The 13283-nt window shown below is 55.0% G+C and overlaps 1 protein-coding gene across 14 annotated transcripts in view; it reads left to right on the top strand.

The window, feature by feature from the left end:
• The window catches only part of Sbno2 (strawberry notch 2), a 49117-nt gene that overhangs the window by 21021 nt on the left and 14813 nt on the right, over nucleotides 1-13283 (top strand). For 7 of the 14 annotated variants that reach the window (NM_183426.2, NM_001359635.1, XM_006513494.1 and 4 more), the window contains 3 exons: nucleotides 774-847; nucleotides 2362-2473; nucleotides 12570-12731. In NM_183426.2, coding sequence (NP_906271.1) covers nucleotides 774-847; nucleotides 2362-2473; nucleotides 12570-12731 — 348 coding nt within the window. Of the gene's footprint in view, nucleotides 1-773; nucleotides 848-2361; nucleotides 5136-9393; nucleotides 9861-12569; nucleotides 12732-13283 lie in introns of those variants that run through there. The other 7 variants (XR_003948671.1, NM_001359637.1, XM_017313893.2 and 4 more) reach the window with 7 other exon arrangements.

Below are 13283 nucleotides of genomic sequence, written 5' to 3'. Positions count from 1 at the left end.
CCAGCTCCTATTCTCTCTACTTGGCCCTCTCTGTTCCCCGCCCACTGTTCCTTCATCCACAGCCCATAATTTACTTAATTATTTCCCTATTGTCGGGCCTTTGGAGAGGGTCCAGTTTGCTCTGCTATAAATAGTGCTGCCTTCTCCTCCTCCATCCATACCGTGGTGTGATTTCACAGGATTCCAGAGACAGAAGCAGGGGTGGTGGACTGTCAGTGGACTGAGCTGGGAGCACAGCATGTATCTATCTTATGATGCCATTCCAGAGATATGCACTTAGGGTAGGAGCAAAGCCCCATTAGGAATAGGGATAGATCCCCTGTTGAAGAGGTTTTGGGTGAACCTCAGCTTTTCCAGGGTACACTTTGGGCCTCAGAGTCTGGAGCCATACACACACTCCCCAGCCTAATCCACTCCCAACCCCTCGGGGTGGGATTGGGGATTCTAGACAGGGGCTCCATCCCTGAGCCCCACCCCCATCCTCTCACTGGGGAGTTTGGGAGAGGGGGCTCTGCCTCTGAGCATGTCCCCAGCCCCTCCCAGCACAGTGTCCAGGCTCTTTTTGGAAGGGGACATACTGAGCCCTCTGGGGCCATGCACCCATACTCAGCAAGTCCTTCTCTCCATCGGCCTCTCAGCAGTCCCCATGGCTCTTGTCATGTGTGGGTCAGTTGAGACCCTGGCTGACAGCTTGGTTCTCCAGGACCCCTGCCCTTTGCACACCAGGGTCTGCTTTCCTCCCACACCTGATGCCTGTGCTTCTGTGTTTTCAGAACCGACTCCTGCACTGTCCTTGGTGGGGCAGTTTCTCACCGTCTTTGTACCCCACCTTCTCCAGTGAAAACCAGTAAGTGTTACTGTGAGGCCTCACCCCACTCTTTGTGAGCCCTATGTCTCATCATCTGGGTTGGAAATGGATGAGGCTGCTGGAGGATGGGCTCTGGAGCACCCAGAGAGGCCTGGCTTTTAAAGGCTTAGAAGGAGTTTGCCTGGGGAGATGCCCTGTGCAAACATCTCAGTGCATATGTGGTCTGAACTTCCTGGGTACTTGAGATTCCTCCTGCAAGTGTGTGCGCGTCTGTGCTAACATGTGTGCACCTGTACATGTGGAGCCGGAGGTCAGTGGTGGCTAGCTCCCTCAGTCACTCACTATGTTTTTTTTTTTTTTTTTTTTCCCATTTGAGGGAGGGTCTCACTCTGTAGCCATGACTAGAGATCCCTATGTAGACCAGGCTGGCATGGAACTCAAATATCTCTCTGCCTCCCTCTGCCTCCTGACTGCTAGGATTAAAGGGGGACTGTCATATTCAGTTCAATTATAGGTATTTTGACTGCACATATGTCTGTATATGACATGGATACCACAGAGGCATTGGCTCTCCTAGAACTAGTGTTTATAGATGGTTGTGAGCTGCCGTGTGGGTGCTGGGAACTCGGGTCCTTTGGTACAACAACCAGTACTCTTAACCACTGAGCTGTCTCTCTAGCCCCACGAACCTTGGTCTTTTCTTTGTTCTTTTGGTTTTGGAGAGTTTCTTTGGTTTCTCTGTTTAACAGAGCCCTGGCAGTCCTGGAGCTTGCTCTGTAGACCAGGCTGGCCCAAACTCACAGAGATCAGCCTGCCTCTGCCTCCTTAAAGGTGTGGGCTGCCATTCCTGACCTACCTTGATTTCTGAGCCTGGATCTGTCACACGACCTAGAGCTCACCACTCTTGGTTGTGTCTACCTCTCCCAGGGCTGAGTTTAGAGGTATGGCCACACCCTTCTCACCTGCATGAAGCTGGCTGCCCAGTGCAGGGCTCTGGGGTGTATTATGTAAACTCAGCCCTTAACAGCTGCACCCTGCCTGCCTTCACATTTGTCTTAGCAAACCTCCTCAGATAAGAGGTAGAGGCCTTGGGATGGCTACTGTCTCTCTGCCCCAGGACTCAAGGAGTTGAAGCTCTGAGCAGAGAAGCTCTGGGGCCCCACCCCCAGCCCAGTGAGTTCAACCCCTCACCTGCAGGACATCATTTCTCACGTGGGAGAGGTGGCCAGGAATCCACTGGCCTGTGCTCTGGCCACGCCCTCCTCACTCTTCTTGGCCATGGAGAAATAGGGCAAGGTGCAAAATTGGGCAGGGAGAGGACCCAGGGAGGGTCTTAGGTTGTACTTGTCTGTCCTGTCCTGGAGTCTGACGGGCCATGTAGGAAAGGCTGCTTGGTAGACTGTTTCAAGTCTGCCCCAGGATGTTCTAAGCTATGTGTCTGAAGCACAGGGCTGGATCATGACTGCCCTGTGGCTAAGCTCCCAGCAGCTAGAAGAAGTGCTATGATCCTCTGTCCCCAGGCCCATGATCACCATCCTTACTTCTTTTTGCAGACAGTTCGTGGGTTCCACCCCATTCCTTGGTGGCCAGTCTTGCCCTGAAACCAGCTACCCCACCACAGCCACCGTCCCCAGCTTCTTCTCCAAGAGCAGCGACTTTCCTCAGGTAATGGCCACCCTCGTGCCCACTGCATGGGGCCCAGAGCTGTCACTGTGGCCACTGGTCTTCAGTGGGGCTGATTGAGACAGGGCTTTGAGGCTGATTTGGACAGGGAGGATCAAGCCAGCCAGACTGGCTGTGGCATCCTGGGATTTGGGTCTGTCACTGGCCTTTGAGACTTTGCCTCGGAGTGGTGTCCGGAGCTGTATGAGGAAGGCTGAGGACTACCAGGGTCTGTGCCCACTGCTAGGCCATCCTCACTGGACGCCATAGGGTCTCATGCCTGCCTTACACTGGCACTATGGTGGGATTTCCCCAAAGCCTCCACACAAGTGTCTGTGCTCTGTGCAGCGTCTGTGGCCAAAAAGCTCACCCACAGATCACAGGAAAGAGTTGAATCTATTCCCCATGGGACACCAGGGAGGCTACCCCACCAGTCCCTCTCATACCACCCAGGGACACGTAGCAGTGAACTGTATAGAGGTCTCTGCTCAGCAACCGGGCAGTGGCAGACACATATCTCTAGAAGTGTAAAGAGGCTCCTCAGACCACCACAAGGAAGCCACTTCTGCCAGCCCTCATCTCTCTGCCTTGTCTGCCTGAGTGTCTCTGTCTGCCTGTGTATCTGTCTCTGTGTGTTAGCTTTCTGAAGGAATAGAACTGATGAATTGATATATGTACATGTATAATGAACATGTAGTATGTGTCACACACACATGCAGATAGATACAGACGTGAGTGGCCCCTCAGTAGAGTGGCTTATAGTCTGTGCTCTGGGTAGTTCTCAGCAGTTGTCTTTAGTTGCTCAGTCCTTGAAGCTGGATATCCCAGCAGTTCAGATCCAGTGCTGGAGTCCTGTAGGATTCCTAGGGGATGCTGGTCTTCGGTCTGCACTGGAATCCTGAAGAACAGGGTTCTGACACCAGTGAGGGAGTGCCTCAGCAGCAGGGTGGATGAACCTGCCAGCGAGAGTGAGGGCAAGCAGGCAAAAAGCAAAAGCATTCTCCTTCCATACCCTCTTATGTGGGCTACCACCAGAAGGTGTGGCCAAAGTTTAGGGGGGTCCAGGCACGAGCCTCCCCCACAGGTGTGCCCAGTGGCTTGGGTGAGTTGATTCCAGCTGTAAAGCTGGTGACCAAGATCACCCAATCAGGCTCTGTCTCTGTGTGTGTCTCCCTGTCTCTGTCTCTGCCCTCTGCCTTTGTGTCTATGTGTCTCCATCTCTCTTCTGATGCCAGAGGCCCACATCTGCCTCCCTGTGGCCAAAACTCCCAAAGGTGAGCTCCCCCGCCCCTCTCCTGCCAGCTGTGCTCACGTGATCTGCTTGTCTGAACCCCATTTGTCACACACATCTGGCAACGTGGTGGCTGCCTGTTATCTCTCACTGGCAGATGGGCATCACCATCCATTGGGTGAGCATTTATTGAACACTTGGTGTTTGTGTGTCCTGTACACACTGCCCCCTGAATGCCTGTGGAGGGGCCTACCCTCATGCCTGTCACCCTGTCCACAGAAGGTTGGACCAGGGGATTCTATCCTAGCCTCTGGCTATGGGCCTGAGCTTGTCACCTGCCTCTACCTCCCTCATCTCCCCAGGCCATGGATGGCCTCGGATTCCACAGAACAAGAAGGAGCCAGACCTGAGCCAAGCCTCACCACAGGTCAGAAAGGACATGAAGAGTGGCTTAAGTGAGGTCCCTGAGCTGGGGACATCTCCCTGAGGTCCTCAGAGGCCCTGCTCCGTGCCCTCCACAGGGGAAGGGCTGAGCGTCCTGGAGATGTGGGTGTGGCCCAGCCCCACCCGAGTGGGCGTGGATCCGCCTTGCATGTGGCTTCAGGACATAGCTTTCCACAGTTTGTTCCAGTGGCAAGAAAGCGGATACCCTCATGCTACCTCTGTGCTCCGTGTGGTCATGTTTCCTACCGTGGTGTGAACCAGGAGTCAACAGAAAACCCACCTCTGCTTGGACCCAGAGCTAGGAACTAACCATGAGCCCCGAGTTTCCTGGCAGAAGAAGCAAAAAGAGAAAGAGATGAGTCACATGACTGACCCGTACACGAGGAAAGTCTGTGGACGGCTTCCTGTGTTCTCACTCTCCACTCAGGAAGCCAGGCAGGAGGACGGAGGTTTTAGGTGTTCCTGGGCTATATCCTCAAAGTCTGTCTCGAAGCAACGAGAAAACTAACAGAAAGAGAAATAGAAGAAACCAAATATTGTCTGCCATTCAGTCTGTCCCTTCCCTGTGGGTAGGAGCCTCCTGTGCACTTGCATCTTGAAAGTCGCCTCTGATGTCTGCCATCTTCTGCTCTTCGTCCTTCTGCTGTGAGCTGTGGGAACCCTTCCCACAGCATACATGTCCCACAGTGCTGCATAACTTTGACCCTTGGGGCCCCAGTAGCTGCTGACTGGACCCAGCACAGCACACACTGGTCATTTCAGGATCCCACAGAGTGTCTTGAGTGCCTGACAGTCCCTGGAGCCCTGCCTTCCTTTGCAGCCGGCCCCAGCCCTCAGCCTCCTACTTCTACAAGGGAAGGGCCCGTGCACTCCTGCTCAGCCCTCCATCTCCAGGTGGCATGGAGCCCTCCCCATAGGCTCTGATAGCCCTGCTCGGTGACCGGAACAGCTCCACAGTCCCCTGTGGGAATACCCACCCTGGGCGTGCAGGTGCGTGGCTACCCGACACCTGCTCTTGTCTCCATTCTTGAGTTTTTTTAGTTGAGACATCATGTGACTCCCAAGCTACCATGTCACCCATCCCATGAACCATCTCTCCCTCCTTAGTCCCCAGCCCCTGCTCTGGACATTTCCTGTTATGGAGTTCCACACAGTGTGACCTTTGTGTCTGGGTCTCTCACAGTGTCTTGAAGCCCCTCTATACTATGGCCTGTGTCTCTACCTCTCATGGCTGAGTGACACTCTGCCTGTGTGCTGTCTGCTCATCTTCTGCAGAGCTTGTTTATCCATTTGACCATCGAGGATGGCAGAGTTTCCATGGGGACTTGTTCCTGTGGTTCTCGAGTGCATACCCAGGAGTGGAAGTGTGGGTAGAGGTGACAACTGTAAGCTGGTAGTGAAGGTTTTTGTGTACTGGGTGTGGGGGCCTTGGTTCTTACCTCAGGAGGGCAGGTACAGCACACTTGGGGCAAAGCCTGTTTCATGAGAGGGGTGCCAGAGGCTGTGGGAAGTACCTGCTACCTGGAGCCATCTCTTCTGTGCTCTCCCCAGGCCTCTCTCCGGCTGTCCCCTCCTGGAGTGCCCTGGGACTCCTCTGTTCCCAGGACTCACCCAAGCCCTGCCGCACCTTTCTTGAGGCTCCCTGTATGGATGCAAAGCCATGCAGACCCCACCTTCTTGGCCATGGTCCTGTTTCTCATTACCCCCAGCCCCTGTACAGGGAAGGCAGCCTCCAGGCCCTTGGTGTGCACAGGTAGGCCCGCATCCCAGGCCCCCCACTTCCCTCCAAGGCTGTATGTCCCGTAACATGCTCACTTGGCCAGCTGCTGGGAAACTAGATGAGCTCACAAGCTCAGGAAGGAGCGATGCCGCCTCCCACCTCCCGCCTCCCTCCCAGTGGCTGCATTGACTACTCCGCAAATGCTAGTCAGGATCAGAGGTCTGGCCACTGCCTGCCCAACAGTTTACCGGCATTGGGAAAAAGAGAGCCAGAGAGGGGCGCTAGCTTACAGGAAGCCACATTGGCTGCTGCTTCGTGTAAGAGGTAGACAGTGGGGACCCTGTACATCAAATTCCATACACACTGTGGTCCAGGCTATGCTCTTTTGGAGAGGCAGGAGTGGGCAGGGTGGCGGGGTCTGGAGCCAAAACCATTTAAGAACCAGTCTCTCCCAAATGGTGAGCCTGGTGGCCCAGGCAATCTGCACAGCACCTCCCTGGCCACTCCCATCATCCCAGGCTCCCATGTACCCCTGAAACTGTCTCCAGCCTCCTGTATCACCCCTTCTCCTTGTGTCTGTCCCTCAGTCTCGTAGTGACACTCCTGTAGTTGGGTAAAAATTCACCCTGACCCTGTGGGACCTCACAGTAGCTTAGTATTTCTGCAATGACTGTGTTCTCAGGAGCTGGGGCCAGACATAGGCTGTCCTAACAGGACATTTTATTGATTGATTGTTACATTTTTTATAGTGTGCTCAGTGCAGGTTAGCCCTGAACTCATTATGCAGCTGAGAAAGACCTTGAACTCCTGATCTTCCCTCCTCTGCTTCCATTCATGGTTTGTGTGGTATCTGGGATAAAAACCCAGGCTCTCTGCATGCTGGGTACCAACTCTGTTAGCTCTCTCTGTTTTGTTTTTGAGACAGGGTCTCTCTACATATACCTGACTGTCCTAGAAGTCATTATTTAGACCAGGCTGGCCTTAAACTCACACTCACCTGCCTCCTAAGTGCTGAGACTAAAGACTGCCAGGCCTGACTCATTTCATTTTTCTTTTCTTTTCTTTTCTTTTCTTTTCTTTTCTTTTCTTTTGGGGGGTGGGGTGTTTCGAGACAGGGTTTCTCTGTGTATCCCTGGCTGTCCTGGAACTCACTTTGTAGCCCAGGCTGGCCTCAAACTTAGAAATCTGCCTGCCTCTGCCTCCCAAGTGCTGGGATTAAAGGCGTGCACCACCACGCCCGACTTCATTTCATTTTTCTTAAGATGAAAGTCTTATGTAGCCCAGGCTGGCCTTGACCTGGTGACAAGGCTCCTGCCTCAGCCTCCTGAGAGTTGGGATCACATGAGCCACTTTGTCACTTTAGCAGTTGGGATGACCTGCTGGCTGCTTACACCTATCCAGGCCAGCCCTGCCTCTCTGCACAGGAGCCTTCTATGTTAGGCAAGCAGCCCTCCCTGCCCTGCTCTGTCCCCTCGCTGTGGTACAGGGAACCCTCTACTATTCCCAGCCTGGCCACACAGCCCGATACCGAGTGGTCAGGAAAATGGGGAGCCAAGGCAGAAGGAGATGCAATAGAGAATTAAACCCAAGCTCTGATGGTTCAAGCTGTCCCTCTAAGGGACATCCACTCCCATTGCCTCTGCCAGATCCAAAGACCAGCCTGGGAGTCAAGGTTGCCCACAACCCTGTCCCTGCCCTCCGTGCCCATGATTCTCACCCTGGCCATCAGCCACATCAGCAAACGTCCCACCATCAGGCCTTGTGCTCTAGCTTGGCCCTATCCATCAGGGTCAGCACAGGCCACACAAATGACTCTTGTGCTAAAGTCCTCATGTCCCTCGTTCCCATGTCCCCAGCTCTCCCTTATCCCAGGCTCACTGGCCCCAGCCCCTCTGAGCCCTGGGCTTGTGTTCTCTTGGCCCCTAGATCTCCCTTGCCTGACAGCTCACATGCCTGGCCTCCAGGGGCTGAGAGGCAGAGTGACCCCCTCCTGCTACCCCTGAATGCTATCTCCTCATACCTACCCGACTCTGACCCCTGGGAGCACCCTCAGGCCTTTGCACCCTCACAGTTTGGATGTTTTGAGACTTCAGTTTTTCATCTTGGTTCCATCAATCCCTGTACACCCCTAACCCCCAAGACAGGGTCTCTCTGTGTAGCCCTGGCTGTCCTGAAACTCACTCTGCAGACCAGGCTGCCTCTGCCTCCCAAGTCCTGAGATTAAAGGCGTGTGCCACCAGCACAGGGCCTTCAGTTCTTACAGTCCAGACAGCTGTCCCTTCAAAATACTCAGCACCCACAGGAGAGGCAGAAGCTGGAGATTAGTCTTGGATGCATAGACTGTAGACACAGGCAGCCCTTACCGCTATCTAGAACATTCTGTCTCCTCAAAGGAAGGCATAGCCCCATGACAGGGTATTCTATCTCATTTGCAGCCCTTGGAGCCCCAGGCCCTCTGTGCTCTTGTGTTTGGCTATCTCTGAGCACTGTCCTTGAGGTCCCTCCATGCTGGAGTCTCTCGTTCATGGCTGTGTAATACTCCTGCCTGTGGACAATGCGTGCTGTGCTGTGTGCATTGGTGGACACTAGCTGTTCCTACGCTGGTGCAGTGACTCACTGCTGTGGGTGCTCCTAGTTTTCCTATGAGTATTTTGGAAAGGTATTTGTAGAGTCAGATGGAAGCCAGCACTTTGCTGTCTGAGAGGCTCACTGCTCCAGAGGCCACGGGCTTCAGCCCCACACACCCTTGCCACAGTTGCAACTGCTGGCTTTTGAGTCTAACTGTCCTTGGTGGTATCCTGCTCTGATTTCTGTTTTGAGTTTGAGAGAGGGTTTTGTAGTGTAGCCCAGGCTGTTCTCACGGTCCTCCTGCCTCAGCCTCTCACGGATGTGCCACAATGCCTGGCTCCACTGTGCTGACTGGAATTGAGGCTTTGCTCCATGCCTGTGCCTATGGCTAGGGGGCAGGATGTTGCCAGGGTGGGCAAGGGCAGCTCCAGGTGCTGCCTCTGGGCCAGTGTCCTGGGTGGCCACGCTGTGTGAGTCTAGTAGAACCCTGCAGCCCTGCTGTCCTGACAAGATGGCCAGGGATCTTCCTTGATGGATGGGCTCCTGCTGACTTGGGCTCCTCAGCCTTCTGCTCATGAGCACTGACATGTGGTGACCTTCTTCCTGGGATACCTCACCCCCAACAGGAGGCCAAGTCCTCAGAGACAGCCAGGAATGTAGCCCTGTGGGGGGCCAAACACCTGTGCTGCATCCCTGCCTGCCTACAGTGGAAGTGTCTTCTCCCATCTTTGGTGGCCCTAGGGTCTCCCCAGCATCTCAGCTCATTTGAGAATATCAGAAATGATCGCTTGGGACCCTGATATGAGGAAACTGGAGGCTGTGTTTTGATGAAGGGCTAGGGAGCCCCAGCTCAGCTTAAGGGAGGTATAGAAGGGTACCCAGGCCTCAGTTTCCTCTGGCCCAGCTTCTATAACCCCTGATCCCTGTCATCCCTGGGGGTGGGGGTGGGGTGGAGTGGGAAGGGGGCTGGTACACAAAACAGAACCCGGTGCTTCAGGAGGCCCAGGGAAACTGAAGCTTCAGCTTCTTGTCCCAAGGGAAGTCCCAGAGAAGTGGGGTCAGGCCAGGCTCTGGGCCCAGCAGGGTGCGCCGTTGTTGACAGCCCTTCTGGGCTGATCCGCCCCCTACAGTAATTCTCTGCGCTCTGCCAGTAACTGCCCTGACTTACCAGGCAGGCATCATTTCCTGAAACCCAGCCCAGCCTTAGGGGAAGTCGGAGCCGGTGACTAACCCTCATGCAAATGGGGCCGGCTAGATCTCTTCTGCCTCTGTCCCTGACGGAGCCGCCGAGCCTGCGGCTGCCGTGGTCATGAGGCTGGTGCTCCCCAGCAGCTCTTCCAGGGGGACACGCGGCCACCACTCAGCGCCCCCGCACCCCGACCATGTCACAGCTGCGCTTCTGGCTGCAGTTCGCTGCGCTCAACAAGGTAACTGGCCAGGGATCAGCAGGGCCACCCAGAGCCACCTGTGGCGCCTCTGAGTTCCCACAGGTGGCGGAGCTGTGGCACGGGACGCCCCCAGCCCTGCCCACTCTCAACTTTTCTTGGCAAGTCATAGTGAACATGCCAGAAGTTTTTAAGCCAGAGACTTGAGGCTCAGCGTAGTGGCCAGCGTGAGGACAGCTGTGGGAGGGAGCCTCGGGTACAGGTGTCCAGAGCTGGTCCAGCTGCTCTCTGTATCAGGGGAGGGATGAGCTGGGGTGTCCTCGGTCCAGGGGGACAATTGTCAACACTTCTGCATGGGCTAAAGCAGGACTCAATCTCAGCAAGGTCTGATGGGATAGGAAGAGGCAGGAGCCCATCTTTTCTCTGGGTTGTCAGTCCAGAAGGGGTGGAGGGTGTCTGTGTTTCTGTGGGTCTCTTCTGGGTTTGCCTTCCTGGGCTGGGGAGATGTTTGCTGTGTGACCTGGGACAATCAAGGGCTAGTCCCTGCCAGTCCCTTCGCTGTGGCCTTTCCCACAGAGGTAGGTACCTTGCCAATGTGGGTCTGTGTATACTAGACCCACATTGTAGACAACGGAGTGGGGTCCTGAATTGTCCTGGGGCATTACCTATCAGGCCTAAGCAAGGCCAAACACAGGGTCAGACTGTGGCACTCCAGAAGCCCTGTGTCCAGAGGAAGTGGGTCAGGAAGTTTATCCCTACTGGCCTGGTTGGTAAAAGTTTTAGACTAGTATTGAAGGCTCCAAGTGAGGTGCTTGCCTGCCACCCCAGTACTAAAGGTGGAGGTAGGAGGATTGGGGGTTCAGGGCCAGCCAGAGCAATGTGAGACTGTCCCAGGGTCGTACCGTGCAATCCTCAGGGCTCTCACTTCCTGTCCCTATGTAATGCCCATCACACCGAGTGAGGGGCTTTCCACTGACACATGGTACCCTCAACCATAGTGGCCTGCTGCTTCCAGTGCCTCAGTTTCCCTTCAGTTCCTTTCTCTGTCTATGATCCTTTAGGACATCAGCCATCCTCTTTCTTCAGGCTGTCTCCCTGGGACAGCTGTCCCATCTTAGGCTGAGGCCACTGTGGGAGTCCCTGGGTTTGCCTCCACCCGCCACAGCTGTGGAGACCATCTCTGACTAGCTAGAGCCATTGTGGGAGTGGGGGTGCTGGGTCTAGAGAGCCCTGAGATACGCAGCTCCAGTGCTCCAGGCTTCTCACAACTCCTCTGCCTCCTCCCTTGTCCAGGCCTGGGTTCTCTCGGGATTTTCTCACCATATTGGAGACCAAGGATCGTTCAGGATCCAGACTGGGTGCTGTGCTGGAGACAGGGCACAGGCTGTGACTGTCCAAGTCTGTTCCTAGTATATAATGGGGAAACGGGTCTCAAAAGCCTATCAGGTCCTTTCCTGTCCCCTGAATGCAGGCTGCCACCTCTGCAATGGGGTCATAGTGCCCTGTGAGGTGGGGGTTATAGAACCCAGCCCCATAGCAACCCACGGTCACTTGGGGTTCCCTAGGAAGTCACTAGATACCCAGACAATTGCCTCCCCTTTTCTGGGTAAGACCAAATGGCCCTGGACATGCTAACCCTCAGAGAAGATGGGCAGTTACCCAGGACCAAGACTCCTGAGTCTAAGAAAATAAGCCCTGGATGGCAGCCTCACACCAGGCTGGGTAGGCTGAGGGCCATACTCAGGGCTCTTCTGTCTCTTCTGACCTTGAAGCCTTGAAACCCCGTTGCCTAGTCACTTAGCCTTCTTGTCTCCTGGGGCAGAGCAGGTGACCTGTAACGGGTTACCTAGGTTCAGGACAGCCCCTTCACTCAGCATAGCCCTATCCTCCCTGGCCTCTAAGCACCCGTTCACCTTGGGTGTCTCTCAGGCAGAGCCTGGGGAGCCTGTTGTGCACCCTTGAGTGCTCACTGTCAAGGCTGGGGGGAGGGTGTGTAAATGGACTCTCCACAGCAGCTTACCCCTGGTCCTGATTGTAGTCCTGTGGGACTTCCTGGCCTCCTGCCCTGCCAAGGCGATGCTCCCCGGGCTTCCTGGGAGCCGTCAGCAGGACAGGTCGCTCTGGTTACCTGATCCTGAACTGAAGAGTACTATGCTGCGGCTGCTGTGGGACACAGGCACAGTGAGACAGACAGGGTGACTGCCCAGGCGCAGGCCTCAGGGGCGGCACCCTGGCCTCCAGAGGTCCCTTATGCGTCAGGGTTGGGACATGGAGAATCCCAGCCTGCAGGTGCTCTCAGGGACTCAGGGTGGAGAAAGGACTCCTGTCTGTCTGGCGTGGTGGCTCACTCAGGAGGCTGGGGGAGAACTGCAGTGACTCTGAGGGCAGCCTGGGCTACAAAGTAAACAGCGTGGTTATTCAGGTTCATACATATTCCATAGTTCATTTAAACTGTACATTCCTGTGGTTTTAATGTTGTCGTCGTGGCCATCACCCCACCCTTCCCCAGCTCTGGGAATGCTGAGCCACTTGCTATGCCTGCGTTCTCTAGTCTGGACATTTTCTGTTATGGAGTCCCCGCTGTGTGGCCGGCCTTGCGTGTCTTGCCCTCACTGAGCGCCATGTCCTCATGGTCACTCCATGCTGTGGTGTCCTGTTCCTGGCTGTGTGATACTTGGAACACATGGTTGCTCGCCTGGACCCTGAGTGCACACACAGCTGGCCACTGTGTCACTGCTGCCTGTCTCCTAGGACCCCTCATGCCTCGAGGACCTCTCCAATGCCTCTGTCTTCTCTTCATCTGTGGATTCCCTGTCAGACATCCCAGACACACCTGACTTCCTGCAGGCTGACAGCCTCAACGAGGTGCCTACCATCTGGGATGTCAGCACCACCTCAACTACCCATGACAAGGTCAGCATTCAGGGCACCTCCAAGGGCACTCTGGTGACACAGGTGGACAGGTGGCAGAGCTTGTGATTGACAACAGTGTGTTCAGGCCTGGGTTATAAGGGGTCCTATACCCCAGGCTGGCGGGCCAGTCCCACAGCCCTAAAGGCCTCCACATACCCCATGTCCCCTCATGCCCCATACTGGGTCCCAGCTGTTGTATACCTGCTAGGAACACAGCGATTCCTAGAGAGAGTGGAAAGCAGTTTGAGTTTATTTTTGTTTGGTTTCATTTAGTTTCTGAGCCAGGATCTCACATAGCCCAGTCTGGTGTCAACTTTACTCTTTTAGCCAAGGTTGCCCTTGGGCTACCAATCCACCTATCTCAGTCCCTGAATCCTGGGGTGACAGGTGTGTGCCAGCATGTCTGACTCTAAAGGTAGCTTGGGTCACCAGTTCTCATCCCAGGCTCTCCACCCTCAGTGGACCTGATGGATGGTCTACTGTGACTGACCGCCACTTTGAGGCAAGCAGTGTCTCTCAGGGGACCCTAGCTTCTGGGGTCAACTTCTCTCT

The sequence above is a fragment of the Mus musculus genome, chromosome 10 (genome assembly GCF_000001635.26).
Source record: "Mus musculus strain C57BL/6J chromosome 10, GRCm38.p6 C57BL/6J".
NCBI classification, from domain to species: Eukaryota; Metazoa; Chordata; class Mammalia; order Rodentia; family Muridae; genus Mus; species Mus musculus.
The sequence above is the reverse complement of the archived record's forward strand: the minus strand, read 5'-3'. Positions and strand labels throughout refer to the sequence as shown.